Source organism: Alnus glutinosa, chromosome 6 (genome assembly GCF_958979055.1).
Source record: "Alnus glutinosa chromosome 6, dhAlnGlut1.1, whole genome shotgun sequence".
Classification (NCBI taxonomy): domain Eukaryota; kingdom Viridiplantae; phylum Streptophyta; class Magnoliopsida; order Fagales; family Betulaceae; genus Alnus; species Alnus glutinosa.
In genome coordinates this window covers 8,406,442-8,423,234 of record NC_084891.1, presented here as the reverse complement: position 1 = coordinate 8,423,234, position 16,793 = coordinate 8,406,442, and the positions used below count along the sequence as shown (strand labels likewise).

Sequence of the window (16,793 nt, the reverse complement as noted above, 5' to 3'; positions counted from 1 at the left end):
ACAATTTATGTAGGCGTAGTATTGTGGTGGTAGAGTGGTGTGTTATGTATAAAAAGCATGGGGAATCCGTTGACCACCTTCTTCTTCATTGTGACGTGGCTCGGGTTGTTTGGAGTTCTTTTTATAGTTTGTTTGGGGTGGAGTGGGTTATGCCTAGTAGTGTCTTGGATTTATTGAGTGCTTGGGGCACTTTGCTGGGTCGTGGTCCTATTCACCGTATTTGGAAGCAGGTTCCTCTATGTGTTTTGTGGGGCTTGTGGAGTGAGAGAAATTCTAGGCTTTTTGAGGATGTGGAGGTATAGATTGGGGCTCTTTGTAGAAATGTGTTTATTATGTTATATCTTTGGGTGTCGACGCATAGCTTTGGTAGTATGCCGTACACTGATTTTTTTTTCTTTCTAGTTCGTTTCGGTCGTCTAATTAGGGGCTCCTTTGTATGCTTACTGTGTACTAGGGTTGCGCCTCTCTGCGCTTTTTAATGAATTCTTACTTATCAAAAAAAAAAAATTGTGTTATGAATCAAAGTTTATCCATCTCTGACATATTATTTGCTGCTTTGTATGAAATCTTTCCTTGTTGTCTTAGAAGTGATCCGCACAATTTTGTGGATTGATTGAGCAGAATAAAAATATTATTAAATTCTTTTTTGAAAAAATAAAAATTTGCACAAAAACCGGCCCAAAACCCAAAATGAAAAGCGATTTTAAAACCGTCGGTTATTGAGACAATAATCGCTAACCGCCGGTTATAAAATAACCGCCTCCGCCTAGGCGGTTAGCGGTTGCGGTTGGTAAAATGCAATAATCACTAGGTGGTTAGTGGTTTTAGCCAATAACCGCTGGTTATAACCGTTTGTACACCCCTAATTTTTTGGCACTAGCCAATTGACCATCGCCTAAATTTTGGATGGATCTGCTGTCACACCATCTGGCAACACAATATAACCCAAATATTCCACTTTCACCCTCACAAAGCTACATTTGGACTTCTTAACAATTAATGAGTGCTCTCGTAAGATAGTAAAAACAAGCCGCAAGTGTTCCAAATGATATTCCATAGATGAGCTGTAAATAAGAATGTCATAAAAAAGATTAAGACAAACTTATGGAGATGGTGTGAAATTTTAATGTACTCACAAGTGCATGAATCGTTTGAAATGTAGTTTTGCAAGTGTGAGGTTGAACCCACAGGGGAATTACATTAATTTAAGAAAAGCACATAGATCTAAACCAATTAAATCTTAATCTAGTTAGACAAATGGGTGATTTTCAAGTAAACTAAAATTAATCGTAGAAACATGCAATAAATAAACCAAAATAATAAAAAGATAAAATTTATTAAGTGACAAATTAACTAAGGTTTAGGAATCCACATTCATCAATTCATAGCAAAATATATTTATGGTCATCAATTTCTCAGAAACTTTCTTCATAACAATCTTGATTTTTATTATATTGTTATGGATAATATTCTCATTAAAGCTTTATAAGAATTTCGTGCATGTTCTTCCTCACTTAAAAGAATAAAATTAAACTATCCAATGTATCCATTTATAAAGGAAAAATCATAGTAGATATCCAATTTTAATATTTTGAATAAATCCAAGCAATTAAAATCATGATAAAAACATTATTGAACCCATATCCAAAACTCATCTCATTAATTAAATTAAAGCAAGAACATATAAATATCAAACCTAATTTATTCAGAAAAATATCAAATCACATAAACATATATTTGCTACTTATTAATGAGGCTTCATCCTTAGCCATAGTTGGGATTTAGCTTTTTATGGAAATAAAAATAATCACAATCATCATTGAGTTTGAGAAGCTTGCGAAAATATTACACCAAAAGAAATAATGTTACTACAGAATTTCAGAACTTGGCTCCAAAAATTCTCTGCGGCGCTCTCTTCAGTCCCAAAAAAATTTGATGAAAAACTTCTCTACTTTTCAAGTCTGTCGTGCTCTCTTTTTATACGAGGAAGAGTTTCTTTTCTTCTAGGATTCGTACCCTCCTCTTTGTATTTATTTTCCGCCTAGCAACCCTCTTATTCTCTTTACAATCTGGAGTTGTGTTATTTGCACACGCCTATCTTGTACATATATTATACACATTCACAATTGGTGTGAAACTCATATATGTAGGACCCATGTCACATGGGTCATACGCCCATTATAAGTGTGTATACAATATATGTAGAAGGAGAAATGATCCCTACACTCTTTTCTCACAACAGCTTCACAACAAGCTGACGTGGTTGGTAATATTTTATTATTTTTTTACAAAAAGAAAAGAAAACAAATCAAAAAAAATAATAAAATATTACCAGCCACGTCAGCTTGTTGTGAGGCTGTTGTGAGAAATGAGTGTATGGATCATTTCTCATGTAGAAGATATACGTGGACAAATTTAATTTTCCTAAAATCTGTGCGTCTTTTTGTCCCCTTTTTGTTCACGTTTTCTTTGTTTTTTTTTTTTTTTTTTGTTTTTTTTTTATTCCTTTCCTTTCGACTTATTCTTTTCTTCTAATTCTTTGGCTGCCGCATGATGCTTCAGCCCAAGCCTCACACGTTCTCAACCATTTCAGCCTTCTTCTTTTCCTTTTGTCTTTGTTAGTCCTTGGTTTCATTTTGTCCTTATCTTGTTGACAATTCAACTCTTATTTTTCTTTAGTTTTATTTTTCTTTTGGTTTGACTTTCTCTTGAGTTACTTTTGGACCTTCATCTTTTACTTTCTCAGACTTCTATCTTCAATTCTTTAATTAGGCTTGTTGTCTTTGCTCATACCTTACGTAGCCACGTACCTAGTAGATTTAGAATGGGTATTAAATTCCGAATTTAATTATTAAATCTATTTCACACTCAGTTTTGGCCCTCAATATGTCAAAATTGAGTATTCAATGTGAAATAACAAATTGTTTCTCTCTTAGTTATCTTTTCAACACGTCCAACTTTGCCTTACTCCAAATTTCGAGGCAGGAGTTATGATTAAAAAAGTACAAAAGGTTCATTGTAGAGTTGTAGTGTAACCCCCCCAAACCGCTAAGGGTTAGGTTCGTCCATTTTCATACACCAAACTACAAAGATTCGTAAGGTCTGCCAGATAACCTAGTTAATATGCTGAATTAAATAAATTAAATAAAGAAAATAATAATAATTTTAAAACTCGGAGCTTTAATAAATGCGGAAACAGTTATTTCAAAAAGAGCAATTATGTTTGATTCAATAATCGAAAATCTAAAGAAAAACAAAATTATTATGCAAGTGCACTTATTAAGGTACTGAGATGTAATGTCCTAATGCTAGCCTAGATCTTATCCCGGCCGCCTAGGTCTCTCTGCTCATAACCTGAAAACAAAACAAAATAAGGGGTAAGCGAGAAATGCTCAGTAAGGTAACCCTCAACCATAAAACGGTTGAGTTAAATTCATTTTCTTCAAAACGAGTATTCAAAAACACACTTGAAATCAGAAATTTCCATAATATAAAATATAAATTCGGCATTTTTCATAAAGCATAGAATCATTGGCTGGTAAATAATCTTCTTATATTTAGGGCCCATGTACACTATTACGCCCTGTGTACTAGGTTTGTGCGGTCTACTGCAACCTCAGGCAGGTAAACTGTGGTCACAGGCCTGCCCAGTCAGCTAATTAATTGAAGTGCACTTAGCATGACATAGGAATGGATTACCGCCTTCTCTAAGTCCTTTAGCGGTTGCGCTTCCATCCAAGCAACGGTACCGAGCTTAAACTCTGTAAATCTCTATAAATATCTCTGGGGCCAAAATAATAGTCTCATCCACACACGTGCCTCGTTTATAAAAATCTCATTCTCATAAATTATTCTTATACCTTTGATAACTCTTAAGGCAACATGTGTGAGGGTTTTTACTCTCCTTTTCTCATTAATTTCAAAAAGCTGTAACTTCCCGTATCGGGAACCAACTAAGCAAATTACTATAATTAGAAAATCATTTATAATTAAAGCTTCTCTTAAAACTGCTGATTTCAAGAATAACATTTATACCAACAACTTTCATCTTAAAACTATTTTTAAAACAGTCCTTCATGCATCAATATAATTTGAAATATAGAGCAAGAACAATTAATTGCAAATATGCTAATAAAAGGATAAAGTAATATGACATAAAACAATTTGAGAAGGGGTAGAGGATCCCTTACTTCTTTGAATGCAGTATGTCGTTGAAATACCTCGACAACTAACTAGTCACCTGATACAGGTTTAAGTAAATTAATACCTCGCACTAATCACTAACTACACACTAACACCACTAGGATTCATCTTGCTAACCTACCGATAATGGATTCCCTAGATGTGTTTAAATACATTAATTACTCGAATAATATTTAAACCATTAAATAAGTAACAACACGTTTTCTTTTATTGACATTAGAAATACGACTTAATAAAGGTATTTGTCATCAAAAATATTTTCTTTTATAATTATAAAGTTTAAATAAATGCCGATGTCACAAACTATACCCTTAAAAATGATTTGTAAAAATGATCCCTGATTTCTTTTATTTATTTTTAAAAAAAATTACAAGAAGGTTTGAATATTTACATTAAACTACTTTGTACAAAGATAGAATTTTTAAGACTATACACCCCTCTGTGGAAGGATTTATGGCAACCCAAATCTGTACAGAGAAGTGTAAATAAAACAGATAACAAGGGTAATTTAAAAAAAAAATAGTATTCGGCTGTTTTAAAAAGGATGAGAATCCGACAATTCAGTACGCCTGTATTTCGTTTCGGCTAGACCCGGGAGAGAAAGAATATATATATACACAATGGTCTAGCGTCACATAATGGGTGTTGGTGGTGATAGGAAATAGAAAAAAAAAAAAAAAAACAAAACAAAACAAAAACAAAAAGAAGAAAACTAATGTATATGTGTTGCCCTTCGTGACTAGTTGCAGACAAGGGATAAAAGCAAAAGCAATGATGGTTAAAGCAATTCTTATGATGTCATACTACTGTACATAGGAGAAAATAAATGATAATATCCAAGTCAATTGCAGGTTTTGGTACAACAATGTTCAGGAAAGAAAGAAAGAAAATAGGAGAAGGACGATGCGGTAATATCAGTACAGGAAGTTGAGAGAAAAGAAAACGAACAATTGCATTCATACTACCATTAACCAAGGAGACAAAATATAAAACAAACAAAAAGATTACCTCGTCTGCGGAGAACCAAAATTCCTAGCAAGAGGGAGAGAGAGAGGTGCGACCACTTGAAGTAAAATATTACGAGGTGTGGGGTGGTGACGGCTAAAATATTTATTTATAGGAGTAGGGTTTCATTCTTTGGCTGCTAGGGTTTTATGAATTAAAACAGGTATTTTAATAATAATAAATCAGATATCTAATATTTTTAATATAAAATTTGGTCCTCATATTTTAATATAAATATAAAATATAAAAGTGGAACTTAAATTGATATAAATTTCTTAAATTTAAAAGCAAGTGTTTTAATAAAATATAGAAACGGTTATTTAACAACAAGAAATAAAAAAAAAAAAATCATATGTAAAAAAATCAAGCGTTTATTATTCCCGTCTAGTTATCTATTATCATAGGTGGTAAAGACTATTCTACCCTCAAAAGGGGGTCGGGGTTATTACATGTAGGATCAACCTCGGTTTTCTTAATCTAATTTCACCAATTTTCCTTCTTTATTTGCAAAACTCCTAATATACCTACAAAACATAAAAATAAACATAATAAGAGTGAATAAAATATAAAAAACCCTAACAAAGTATGAATTAAGCGTATGAATCAACACTATAACGCGCACATCAGGAGATATTGTCAGAAAATATCGTTTAAAAGGTAGACAACACATTAATTAATCCAAAAGGCATAACCAAAAACTCATAATGGTCTTCATAAGTCTTAAAAGCTGTCTTTTGAATGTCATCCTCATCAAGTAGAATCTGATGGTATCTGGAATGCAAATCTAGTTTAGAAAAATTTTAGACACTTCCTAACTCATCAATGATAGGAATCAGATACTTATCCTTAACAGTGATGTGATTCAATGCTTTATAGTCAACACACATTTTTGACGGCACATCTTTTTTCCTGACCAACAAAGCAGGAGAGGAGTAAGGGCTAATACTAGGCCGGATAATACATGAATCTCGCATCTCCTTCACAATCTTTTCAATCTCAACTTTATGAAAATATGGATAATGGTATGGCCGAACATTGATAGGCTCACTCCCAGGTAAAAAAGGAATATGGATCATGGGCTCTCATTGGAGGCAACGTGTTGGGTTCTGAAAATATCTCTGAGCTCCTCCAAAAGTGATTCGATCCATGGCTTATCTTTCACTCACCCTCCGCTTCCTCATGCTTCAATTGCAATAAATATCCTTTACGTTCCTTTTTGAGAATCCGCTCCATTTGATAACCAACAGTACTAACATTTCCTCAGTGTTTGCCTCGGAAAGTCACTATTTGGCCATTCAATGTGAACTTCATAGTCAATTTCGAGAAATTCCAAAGTACATCTCTTAGAGTTTCCAGCCACTAAATTCCCAATACTACTTCATCATCACCTAGTGGTAACAAAAAAAAAATCGACTTGCAATTCTTAACCTTGCATTAAAAGTTTTGCTTTTGAGCACTTACCTTGACAAGTCAAGGTTCTTCTGTCTGCCAACTTCACTTCGAATTGATTATAGGGCTTTGCTGGAATTGAAAGTCTTTTGGAAACATCCCTTTCTAAGAAATTGTTGGTATTACATTTGTTAATTAAAACTGTTACGGGTTAGAGTTTAAGATATCTATTAACCTTCATTGTTTGCAGGTTTAGTAACTGGCCAATGCATGAATTGTAATTGCCATAAGATCTTTTGCATTCCCAAATTCTTCATCCTCAGACTCAGACTCCCCGCTATCAATTTTTGAGTGAGTTGGTTCTTCCATAAGTTCAATCATTAACAATCTTTCTTGCATTGGTGTCCCATGTTCCACTTCTCATCACAATGCCAACAAAGCCCCTTAGTTGATCGGTGCTTGAGAGCTCTTCTTGTATCAACCAGGTAACAGGAGGATTTCGAGTTGAATTCGGAGCCCCGATACTTCCACCAGACATCTTGTTCATTACTTTAGTTGTTTTGAAGTTTTCCTCGCTAAGTCTTTTCTCCTGTACTCTTGTGATTGAAAATGCAGTTATGATTGTCCTCGATCGTTGGACCTTGACTTTTCATCGGATTTCTGCCTGAAGTCCTTCAATTAAAGTAACCACCAACTGCTTTTTTGACCATCCTCGAGTTCGGTTGTAGAGGCGCTCAAAACGGCTTTGGTATTCACTCATAGTAAAATGTATGTCGAATCTTTGCCAAATCTCTGTCCACATTGTCATATGCCAAAGGACTAAACCAAAGAAGGATTCCTTCCACAAATTCATCCCATGTTGGTTCTCCATGTCAAGCCACCAAACCAATCAAACCACTATATGGCATCCCCGTCGAGACTAATTGATGTTATTTCCACCTTTGAATCAACATGTGTGTGGTGATTTTTGAAGAAATGGTTCGCTCTGGATACCTATCCCGATGGATCTCCATCATCCCAGGGTGAGAACTCCAATTTCATATGTAACGACTTACCCCAACGACACAATATTGTTCGCTTTTTTGCTCTCTCAAACCAGACTTTCAAGGAGATCATCTATCCCGGTATTATTCTAGTAAAAGCACGATTAAATGCGGAATTCTGATAAGTTCATGACCTATCACGACTTTAAACGCGTTGTGTCAATAAGGGTGCGAATATACATATAAATTACAAAGCACATCTCCATTCCTATACCTAGATCATGTAAGATGTCATAATCACCATATCTTGGGACCTAGCCTCTCTACTGACGACCCTCATGGGATCACCCAATTCTTGGCATCATAGCGAGTTACAGTTGGTAACCCTCATGAGCTTGTGCACGCTCCCCCCATCTCAAGCTTAGCAATGACTCTGATACCAATTGAAATGACCACCCCTAATGACACAATAGTGTCCACTTTTTGGCTTCCCAGACCAGACTTCTTAGGATGTCACCCATTCTGGTACTACAATAGCAAAAGCACACTTAAATGTAAAGTTCTGATAGGTTCATGGCCATCACGACTTTTAAAATGCATTGTGTCAAGAATGATGTGAATATACATATAAGCACATCCCCATTCCCATACCCAGATGATATGGGATGTTACAATTTTGTAATGACCCATCCCAACGATACAATATTGTCCACTTTTAGCTCCCCCGAAGTAGACTTCTTAGGAGGTCACCCATCCTGGTATTACTATCGCATAAGCACGCTTAACTGTGGAGTTCGGATAGGTTCATGATCATCACAACTTTAAAACGTATTGTATTAAGAATGATGCGACTATACATATAAGTACATCCCCATTCCTATACCCACTATCCAGGTGATGTGGGATATCACAATCACCCCCTCTTGGGACCCAGCATCCCCGCTGACGACCCTCATGAGATTGCTCAATTCTTGGCGTCTTAACGAGTGCCCGCTAGCAACCATCATGGGCTTGTGCACGCTCCCCACATCTTAGGCTGAGCAATGGCTGATACCATTTGCAACTATCCACCCTAACGACACAATATTGTCTGTTTTTGGCTCCCCCGAACTAGACTTCCTGGGAGGCAATCAATTCTGATACTACTCTCGCACAAGCACGCTTAATTGCAGAATATTAATATGTTCATGATCATCACAACTTTAAAATACATTGTGTGAAGAAGGGTGACAATATACATATAAGCACATCTCCATTCCCATACCCAGGCGATGTGAGATGTCGCATCAAACATGGAGATCCATACTCTCGCTGCCTTTGCAATCAAACTTTCAATGACTCTTGATTTTTGTTTGACCTAGAGTCCACCTTTCGGCTGTCTAGGGCTCGTTCGACTGTTATTTCAACTAAATATTCCATTAATTCTCTAAACAGTTCCACAATATTTGGAACAATACTCGATTCAAAGGGCATAAACTTTTTTTGTTTGTTTGGAAACTTTACTTAACCTACTTGAATTTCCACAACATTTGCAATTACCTTCCAAAGTTCAAAAATTCTCAATTTGGCGTATCTAGCTTCTAATTTTTTGCTACGTACCCATCCGTTAGGTTTTTTATATTAAATTAGAATGGAAGGGTGTGGAATTAATAAAATATCCCCATTTTTTTTTTTAAAAAAAGGGTCTAGTGGGTGTGACCCAACGTGGGTCACTTCTTTTTTTTTTTTTTATAAAAAAAAAAAAATTGAATTAAGGGTAAATTTGAAATTTTATAAATTTTTTAAGAGTAGAAAGGTTATTTCACCAATTTTACTATTTGATTTAATTCCAAACTCTAATAAAGGGTTGATATTGCAAAATATTAAAAATTTAATGTACTAAATTGAAAATTTTTAAACTTTAAAAAGTAATTATAAATGTCATGGATGTTTACGGGGGTTGAAGTGTTTCGTTTTGTTTTGCCCCCGGTCTGAAAATGACATACTCAATGCAGTAAGCTGGAATAAGTGCTAACTTAACCCTGTTAAGAAACAGCCAGAACTTCCAACTCTAAACCAGAACAAGAAAATCGTTACACTGGAATAGGCCTACCCGTGCTATGGAATAGAGATTTCCACCAAGTGCTGCAACCAAACAGGCAAACAGCACCCTTTTTCCACAAACAAACCTATAACGCACAGCCCAGGCAGCCTCATCGCTGCACCACGCACACGCTGCCTCCCACGACCGCTCACCGTTGCATCGACCTTCGCAGCTACTGGAGTGAACACGCCGCTCAGCCCACCACCGGAAAAGCGCTACAAGGAGAAAAAATCGTTCAACCCGTCGCCAACACCCACTGGAGCAGCACTGCCACACCGTCCCGCTAAACCACCGGAACAGCACTGCTCAACCACTGGGATAACGCCGACCACCACGCGCAGCACTTCAGGTAACGGCTAAGCACTAACCCGCTGCCGCACAATCAACACCACACACGGCACTGTACAGCGAAACCTCCCAACAAAGCACTTCTCTGAGAAAACAAAGGAAAAATAGAGAAAGATACGACCATTTCGAGGGGTTCTAGCCTCCACGATTGCTCAGATTGCTTATAGCAATTGATTGAAATTGTTATTATTATAATCAGCCTGCTTTTATAGAATATAAAATAACCCTAATCTTGGTAGGAAGAGAAATGCTAACCTAGTACGGAAATGACTAATTATTTAATAATAATAATAATTTGACAAGGGTGACTCCTCCACATTCACACCTCGACACCTCTTTTCTCTGATTGTCTGAATTCCGAGATTGAATCGCAGAAAATGCCTGGGCTAACCTGCAACGCTTGCAACCAAGAGTTCAGCGATGATGCGGAACAAAAGCTACATTACAAGTCAGAATGGCATCGTTACAATCTCAAGCGCAAGGTCTCCCTCTTTTCCTACTTATATACGTTTACATGGGTAGCTTATTGATGGTTATTAGGGTTAGGGATTTAATCTATTAGCTTTAGTCGCTGAAGATCTGTTTTATTTTTTTCTTCTTCTAATTTTCTGAATTTTTCGATTGCTGTAGGCTAAATATTTTCTCTTTGTTAGTTCTTGTCAACCAAACGGGAATTAGAAAATCTGCAATTGTTATGCTTTATATTTGTAACTGTTTCTTCATTTTCGTGTTCTGGTGTAATATTAAGCTCTAGTTTGGGTTATGTTACATGAGTTGGAATTTTTTGAGGGAAAATATACATGTAAAATTTTGGTTTGTTTTCGATTCCCCCACCCCCCCCCCCCCCCCCCTTTTTTTGGATGGAAAACTGGCCTCCTCAACTTGCCAATAACTCGATCACCCGTTGGGGGCATTACACACTATCCCGAGAAGATGAAAATCCGAGTCGCAAAAATCTCTACCTATTCACAATGAAGCAGAAGATGATCAATGAATTTTTCGCTCTTTTTACACATGCAACACCATTTTTCTTAGATTATCCAAGGTCAAGATTCTCCCGAACGTTGCTGTCAAAACAAAAAAGAAGAAGCCATTTTAGAAGGCGCCTTGCTTCTCCAAGTGCTCTTACAAGGGAAAGAATAGCCATTGGGGAACTAAGCGCATGATAGAAAGAGCTAACCTTGAATGTATGCTTTTTGGAGAGGGACCAACATATCCTCTCCTCACCTCTTCATCTTAGCCCAATAGAGTACAAGAGGATAAAGAGTCCCCCATCTCAAGCGCAAGAACTATTAAAGAAGCCAAATGGCGTTTCATTAATCAAGACATAGAAGCGCGTTGTAGAGATACAATGAGCTATCCATTCTTGCCATCTCTCTTTAAAACCACATCTCCCCAACAGGTACAACAAGTAGTCCCAATTAACATGATCGTAGGCCTTCTCTAGATCTAGTTTGCAAAGTACAACTGGGACCGTTGATCTAATTCTGCTATTGAGTCATTCATTAGCAATAAGGTCTGAGTCTAAAATCTATCTCCCACTGATAAAAGCATTCTGAGACCTGGAAATGACCTTCTCCAACACTGCTTTCAACCTTTTTACTAGGAATTTATAAATAATTTTATAAATGTTACTCGCACGACTGATAGGGAGAAAATCCTTGATATCCACCTTCCCAGTTTTCTTAGGAATAAGGGCTATAAATGAGGCATTGTGGCTCTTTTCAAATTTACCCCGAGCATGGAACTCATGAAATACGTTCATGACATCTTGTTTAAGAATCCCCCAACAAGATTGGAAGAAAGCCAAAGAAAAACCATCATGCCCAAGGCCTTATCGCCGTTTAGAGCTTTCACCACCTCAAAGTGCTCACTTTCCTGAAAGGCTCTTTCCAACCAAATAACCTCCTCATCAATATGGTTAAAAGTGAGACCATCCAGTTTAGGTTGCCAATTGAATTGTTTTGAATAAAGATGAGTGTAAAATTGTATTTTATGCTCACTAATTTCTGTAGAATCTGAAGAAACGGAGCCGTTAACCACTAGGGAATCTACAATGTTTTTCCTTCTATTCAAATTTGCCAAAGTGGTGGAAAACTTCCCTCAACCATGGGCCCTCAATATTTCTGTTTCCAGCTCAGGTCATCTAAAAGATTAGTCCTTTCCAATTCACTGGTAATCTCAACCTTTCTTGCCTTTACCTCATCTGATAGGACGTACTCTTTCTTTTGCAATAGCATCAAGCTCATGGATTTCAACCGAAACAACCTTCTTCCTCTTCTCAACAGTGCCAAACACCTCCTCATTCCATTTTTTTCAAAACGAGTTTCAAGGCTTTTAGTTTTCGAGTCAAGACAAAACTACGGGATCCTTCAAAGCTATAAGACGACCATCTCTAATTCACCCTCTCCACAAAAGCCTTAGATTTAAGCCACATATTTTCAGACTTAAACAAAGTTTGAGCTAAAACATAACATGATAATTTCCATGCTGGACAAAAGGTGTATGAACAAAGATTTGTGTTCTTTCTTTATAGAAAGTAAATCTTGCTAAAACGAAGGAAACATGCATTTATTGTGGGAAATTGGGATCGTTACTGCAATCTCAAGTGTGTCCTTGTGGAATTAAGTTCGGAGATAAGAACTTCTAAATGACGTATGTATTTTTAATTTTAATTTAATTTAGTTTTTGCTTCTTCTTCTTCCTCTTTTTTTTTTTTTTTTTTTTTTTTTTTTTTTTTTGTATTTAATAAATATACAGTTTTTGTGCATCAATATTTCTGGAAGAAACAGGTAGAATTCCCAATAGTTTATGAAGCTAATAGCGTGGTAATTTCTCTTCTGTTGAAGTTTTATTCACTTGCAACCATGCTTGACGTTGTTTCATGCTCGCTTGTCATCATTGGCTAAGTTCTTAGCTAGACTTATAAATTAGCAACGTAAGCAATTATTTCCAGTACTTGCATTAGCTCATAAAAGACAATTTGTAGCTGCCAGGAGCTTGTTGAATGCTCAAAATGTATAATTTAATGCCCAATTAAGTTTAGTGAGTAAATCTTAATTTCTGGTCTAAGAAATAATTTTTTGGTATTCTTTGATTGTTCTGCAAGTGAAAGTTTATGCAGTCACAAATCTGTTTGATGAGCTCAAATCAGTTATGACAAAATTTAAATTGTTTATTCTCTTAAAAAAATAAAGGTAGCTGGGGTGCCTGGAGTTACTGAAGCATTGTTTCTAGCTAGACAATCTGCGCTTGCTCAAGAGAAAAGCCAGTCAAGTGAAACTCCAATGCTCTACAGTTGTGGTCTTTGCGGGAAAGGATATAGAAGTTCTAAGGCTCATGCTCAGCATCTTAACTCACGAAGTCACATCATGCGGGCTTCTCGAGGAACAAACCAACAAGAAGAGGAGAAGGCAATAATTAAGCCACTTCCCCGACGTGTTGTGAATAAGCCACCCCATCAAAGGGTGATAAACAATGAAGAAGGTGAAGAAAGTGAAGACGAGTGGGAGGAGGTTGATCCTGAAGAAGAGTTGGTTGGTGAGACTACCAGGTCCTTAACTGAATTGAATGTACATGAGCTTGCCTCTGACAATGATATGGATGATGATGACTCTGAGGAGGAGTGGGATCCATCGTGTTGCTTTATGTGTGATCTAGAGCATGATACCATAGAGAGTTGCATGGTTCACATGCACAAGCAGCATGGGTTCTTCATTCCCGATGTTGAGTATCTAAAGGATGCAAAAGGACTCCTTACTTATCTTGGCCTTAAGGTACTGAAGCACATGCTATGTTCTTTCTTGTTATAAATCCTTATTTTCAATTTTTTTAGTTAGGATTTGATTTAAAATCTATTTTCTCTGTTTTTTTCTTTTTCTTTCCAGGTCAAAAGAGATTTTATGTGCCTGTACTGCAATGACCGCTGTCACCCTTTTAACAGTTTGGAAGCAGTTAGGAAGCATATGGTGGCAAAGAGTCATTGCAGAGTACATTATGGTGATGGTGATGAGGAGGAGGAAGCAGAGTTAGAAGAATTCTATGATTATAGCAGCAGGTTTTTATCCTTTCTGATGACTTGGCTTCTACGATATTCTTGTAGACCGTTGTTTTCTTTGTTTATTATTAACAATCCTTCTAGTTATAGAGGTTAATTATATCTAAGCTCAATTATTATTTTTTTCCCTCCTTTTTCCGGTTACAGTTATGCAGATGGGAATGAAAAACAGCTGGTTGCTTCAAGTGATGTGGAGAACACTGTAGAACTTGGGATTGGTGGAGCTGAGCTGATCATAACCAGAAGATCTGACGAGGGTATATCAACCAAATCACTTGGCTCCCGGGAATATTTGCGCTACTATCGCCAGAAACCACGACCCTCACCATTGAACAATGTGGCAATTACTGCGGCTCTTGCTTCAAGGTTTGCATTTGGGGTCCTTATGTCAGCCCTCTTGTCTGTAGGGAAACACATGGCCTTTTCATCAGCAACAAAGCCAAAAAGAAATGAAATCAAAGTGATGACTGTATAATTGTATTTTGATTTCAGGTATAGGAGCATGGGGTTGGCTACTGTGCAGTCGAGAGAACAGATGGTGAGGATGAAAGTGATGAAACAAATGAATAAATCGGGAGTGGAGGCCATGCGCACTAAGATTGGAATGAAGAGCAATGTCATCCGGAACCTGCCCAAAAATGTCACATACTAGTTCTAGGCCAACCCGTTTTTCTTGTTGAAGTAATAATACATTCTAGTAGCTAGTATTCTGTTGAAATTAAGTTTTGTATCCTATGAGCTTACAGACTTACAGTTCTTATTTCCTCAGCAATGTGGGATTTGCTCAGACATGGTTTGGATTGATCCATGATATGCTAATCATATTAAAGAAAGAGTTCATACTCTTGTTTTCCCCCTGGGTGAGAAGTAATTTACTTGATATTTGTTGATGCTTCTTAAAGGCTTGTTGGGTTATGATGCTGCTTGCAAGCCTACTTATCCTCCAGTAATTTGACTGGGTTGGGGCGAGGACAAGCAGAGTATTATATCTGGCAATCTGAAAAAGGAAACGTTTCTGCCAGTTTAGTTTGAAATCAACATAATTTTATGGGTACGTGATCAAGTAATTGATCTTCTTCCTCTTCATCTTCTTGATATTTATTTGTTATGTTTCTATTGAATTGTTTTGTATTGTGAACAACTACAATCACCAAATTAATTCACTCCTTTAATTGCCATGGTGAGACTGGGGATGTGATCAAGTACACGATCTTCTTCCCCTTCCTTTATATTCAAAAATTTCAGAAAATGTATCGATTGGGTTTTTTTTTTTTTTAAAAAAATTAGTTATGTTTTATTATTTTTATTTTTATTTTTAATTTTTTTTGAAAACGTAAAAAAAATGCATCTTTAAATTGCAGGTAAGCTTAGAAAAAAAATTATAGACAAGAGGGCGTATTTTAAAAAGCGCACAATTTTTAAAACCTAAACTGTAATTTTATTAAATATTTAATTGTATCTATAAGTTGCTCGTTTTAAAATTACAATTTTAAATTGTACATTTTAAAATTACAGATCCAAATTATGGCGTCTTGGGAATATGTTCATGGACTCAATAGTAGGACCAAATGGCCATTGGATGGGTTTGAACTAATTTTGTGATTGTAGTTATTTGGTTTTTAAGTAGGGAGTTTTATTCTTTAAAAGAACAAAATTTTAAGTTTTCTCTAATTTGAATAGAAAGCACCAAGTATATCAAACTAATATCATTCTTAAAGTTCTATTATCAAAAAAAAAAAAAAAAATCATTCTTAAAGTATATGAATGATTATCACGTGCATTTTTAATAGTAAAGATAAAAATTATATAAAAACAAATATTAGTTTAATAAATGGGTTCAAAATTTTTTCTACCCAATTAAAGAAAAAATTATAGGGTGAATTTACACTGCACCTCAGCCTAATCAAACCACGATACTTTGGTATATTGCATTACTCTTGCTCTAATTGGGAGGAGAAAGGAGAAATCCAAGGAAGTCCCCAACGATGTTAGAGTCGTCGGCGCAAATTTATACCCCTTCTTCCTGGATAGAATGCTTTGAGATAATGAATGCATGAATAAATCTTTTACTGCATTAATAATGCTTTTCATAGTGGGATATGGGTAGCTGTTATGGGCTGGATATTTGGGGGTGGGGTCGATAGTGAAATGACAATAAGGGTGCGTTTAGAATTGTGATTTCGTAGGCAATAAGTGCGATTTTAAACAAAATTTCAGAACATCAATCGTTTGGAAACTGTGTTTTTAGAAATTGCGATTTGAAAACGCATAATTTTAAAGGTTAAACTGCAATATTGTCAAATGCTTAATTGCGTTTTTAAAAATAATTTTTTCAAATCGCACATTTTAACATCGTTATTTTAAATCGCACTTTTTGAAATCGCAAACCCAAACAAACCCTAAAAGATAATAAAAGTAGCAATTTGACACTTCAAGGGGCCAAGTCATCCTCTAGCACACGGCTATAACCTCACGGGTTTTCTCTGATGATAATACTTGGGATACCCATTAATGATTCTGAATTTAAATACAAATGATTCAAATAACTACCCACAAGAATGCTGGAAATAACTACCTACTACCCACAACATAGGATAACTTCTACAATTGGGACTCACCAACACTTAACTTCCCCTAAGACAACTGCCCACTAACAATAATTGCGCATAAACAATTAGCCCCAATTACATAACTCACAACTACTAAACATGAGGTTGGTCGTAGA

At 36.1% G+C, this 16,793-nt stretch overlaps 1 protein-coding gene across 1 annotated transcript; it reads left to right on the top strand.

Annotated features, from left to right (window-relative positions):
* Nucleotides 1-9,761: 9,761 nt before the first annotated feature.
* On the top strand, nt 9,762-14,922 carry LOC133871103 (cytoplasmic 60S subunit biogenesis factor REI1 homolog 1). The gene is made up of 6 exons (XM_062308467.1): nt 9,762-10,012; nt 10,386-10,493; nt 13,209-13,787; nt 13,899-14,068; nt 14,216-14,434; nt 14,561-14,922. Exons 2-6 carry the CDS (start codon nt 10,389-10,391, stop codon nt 14,718-14,720), a joined length of 1,233 nt encoding a protein of 410 aa, XP_062164451.1. The 5' UTR covers nt 9,762-10,012; nt 10,386-10,388; the 3' UTR covers nt 14,721-14,922.
* The last annotated feature ends 1,871 nt before the right edge of the window (nt 14,923-16,793 follow it).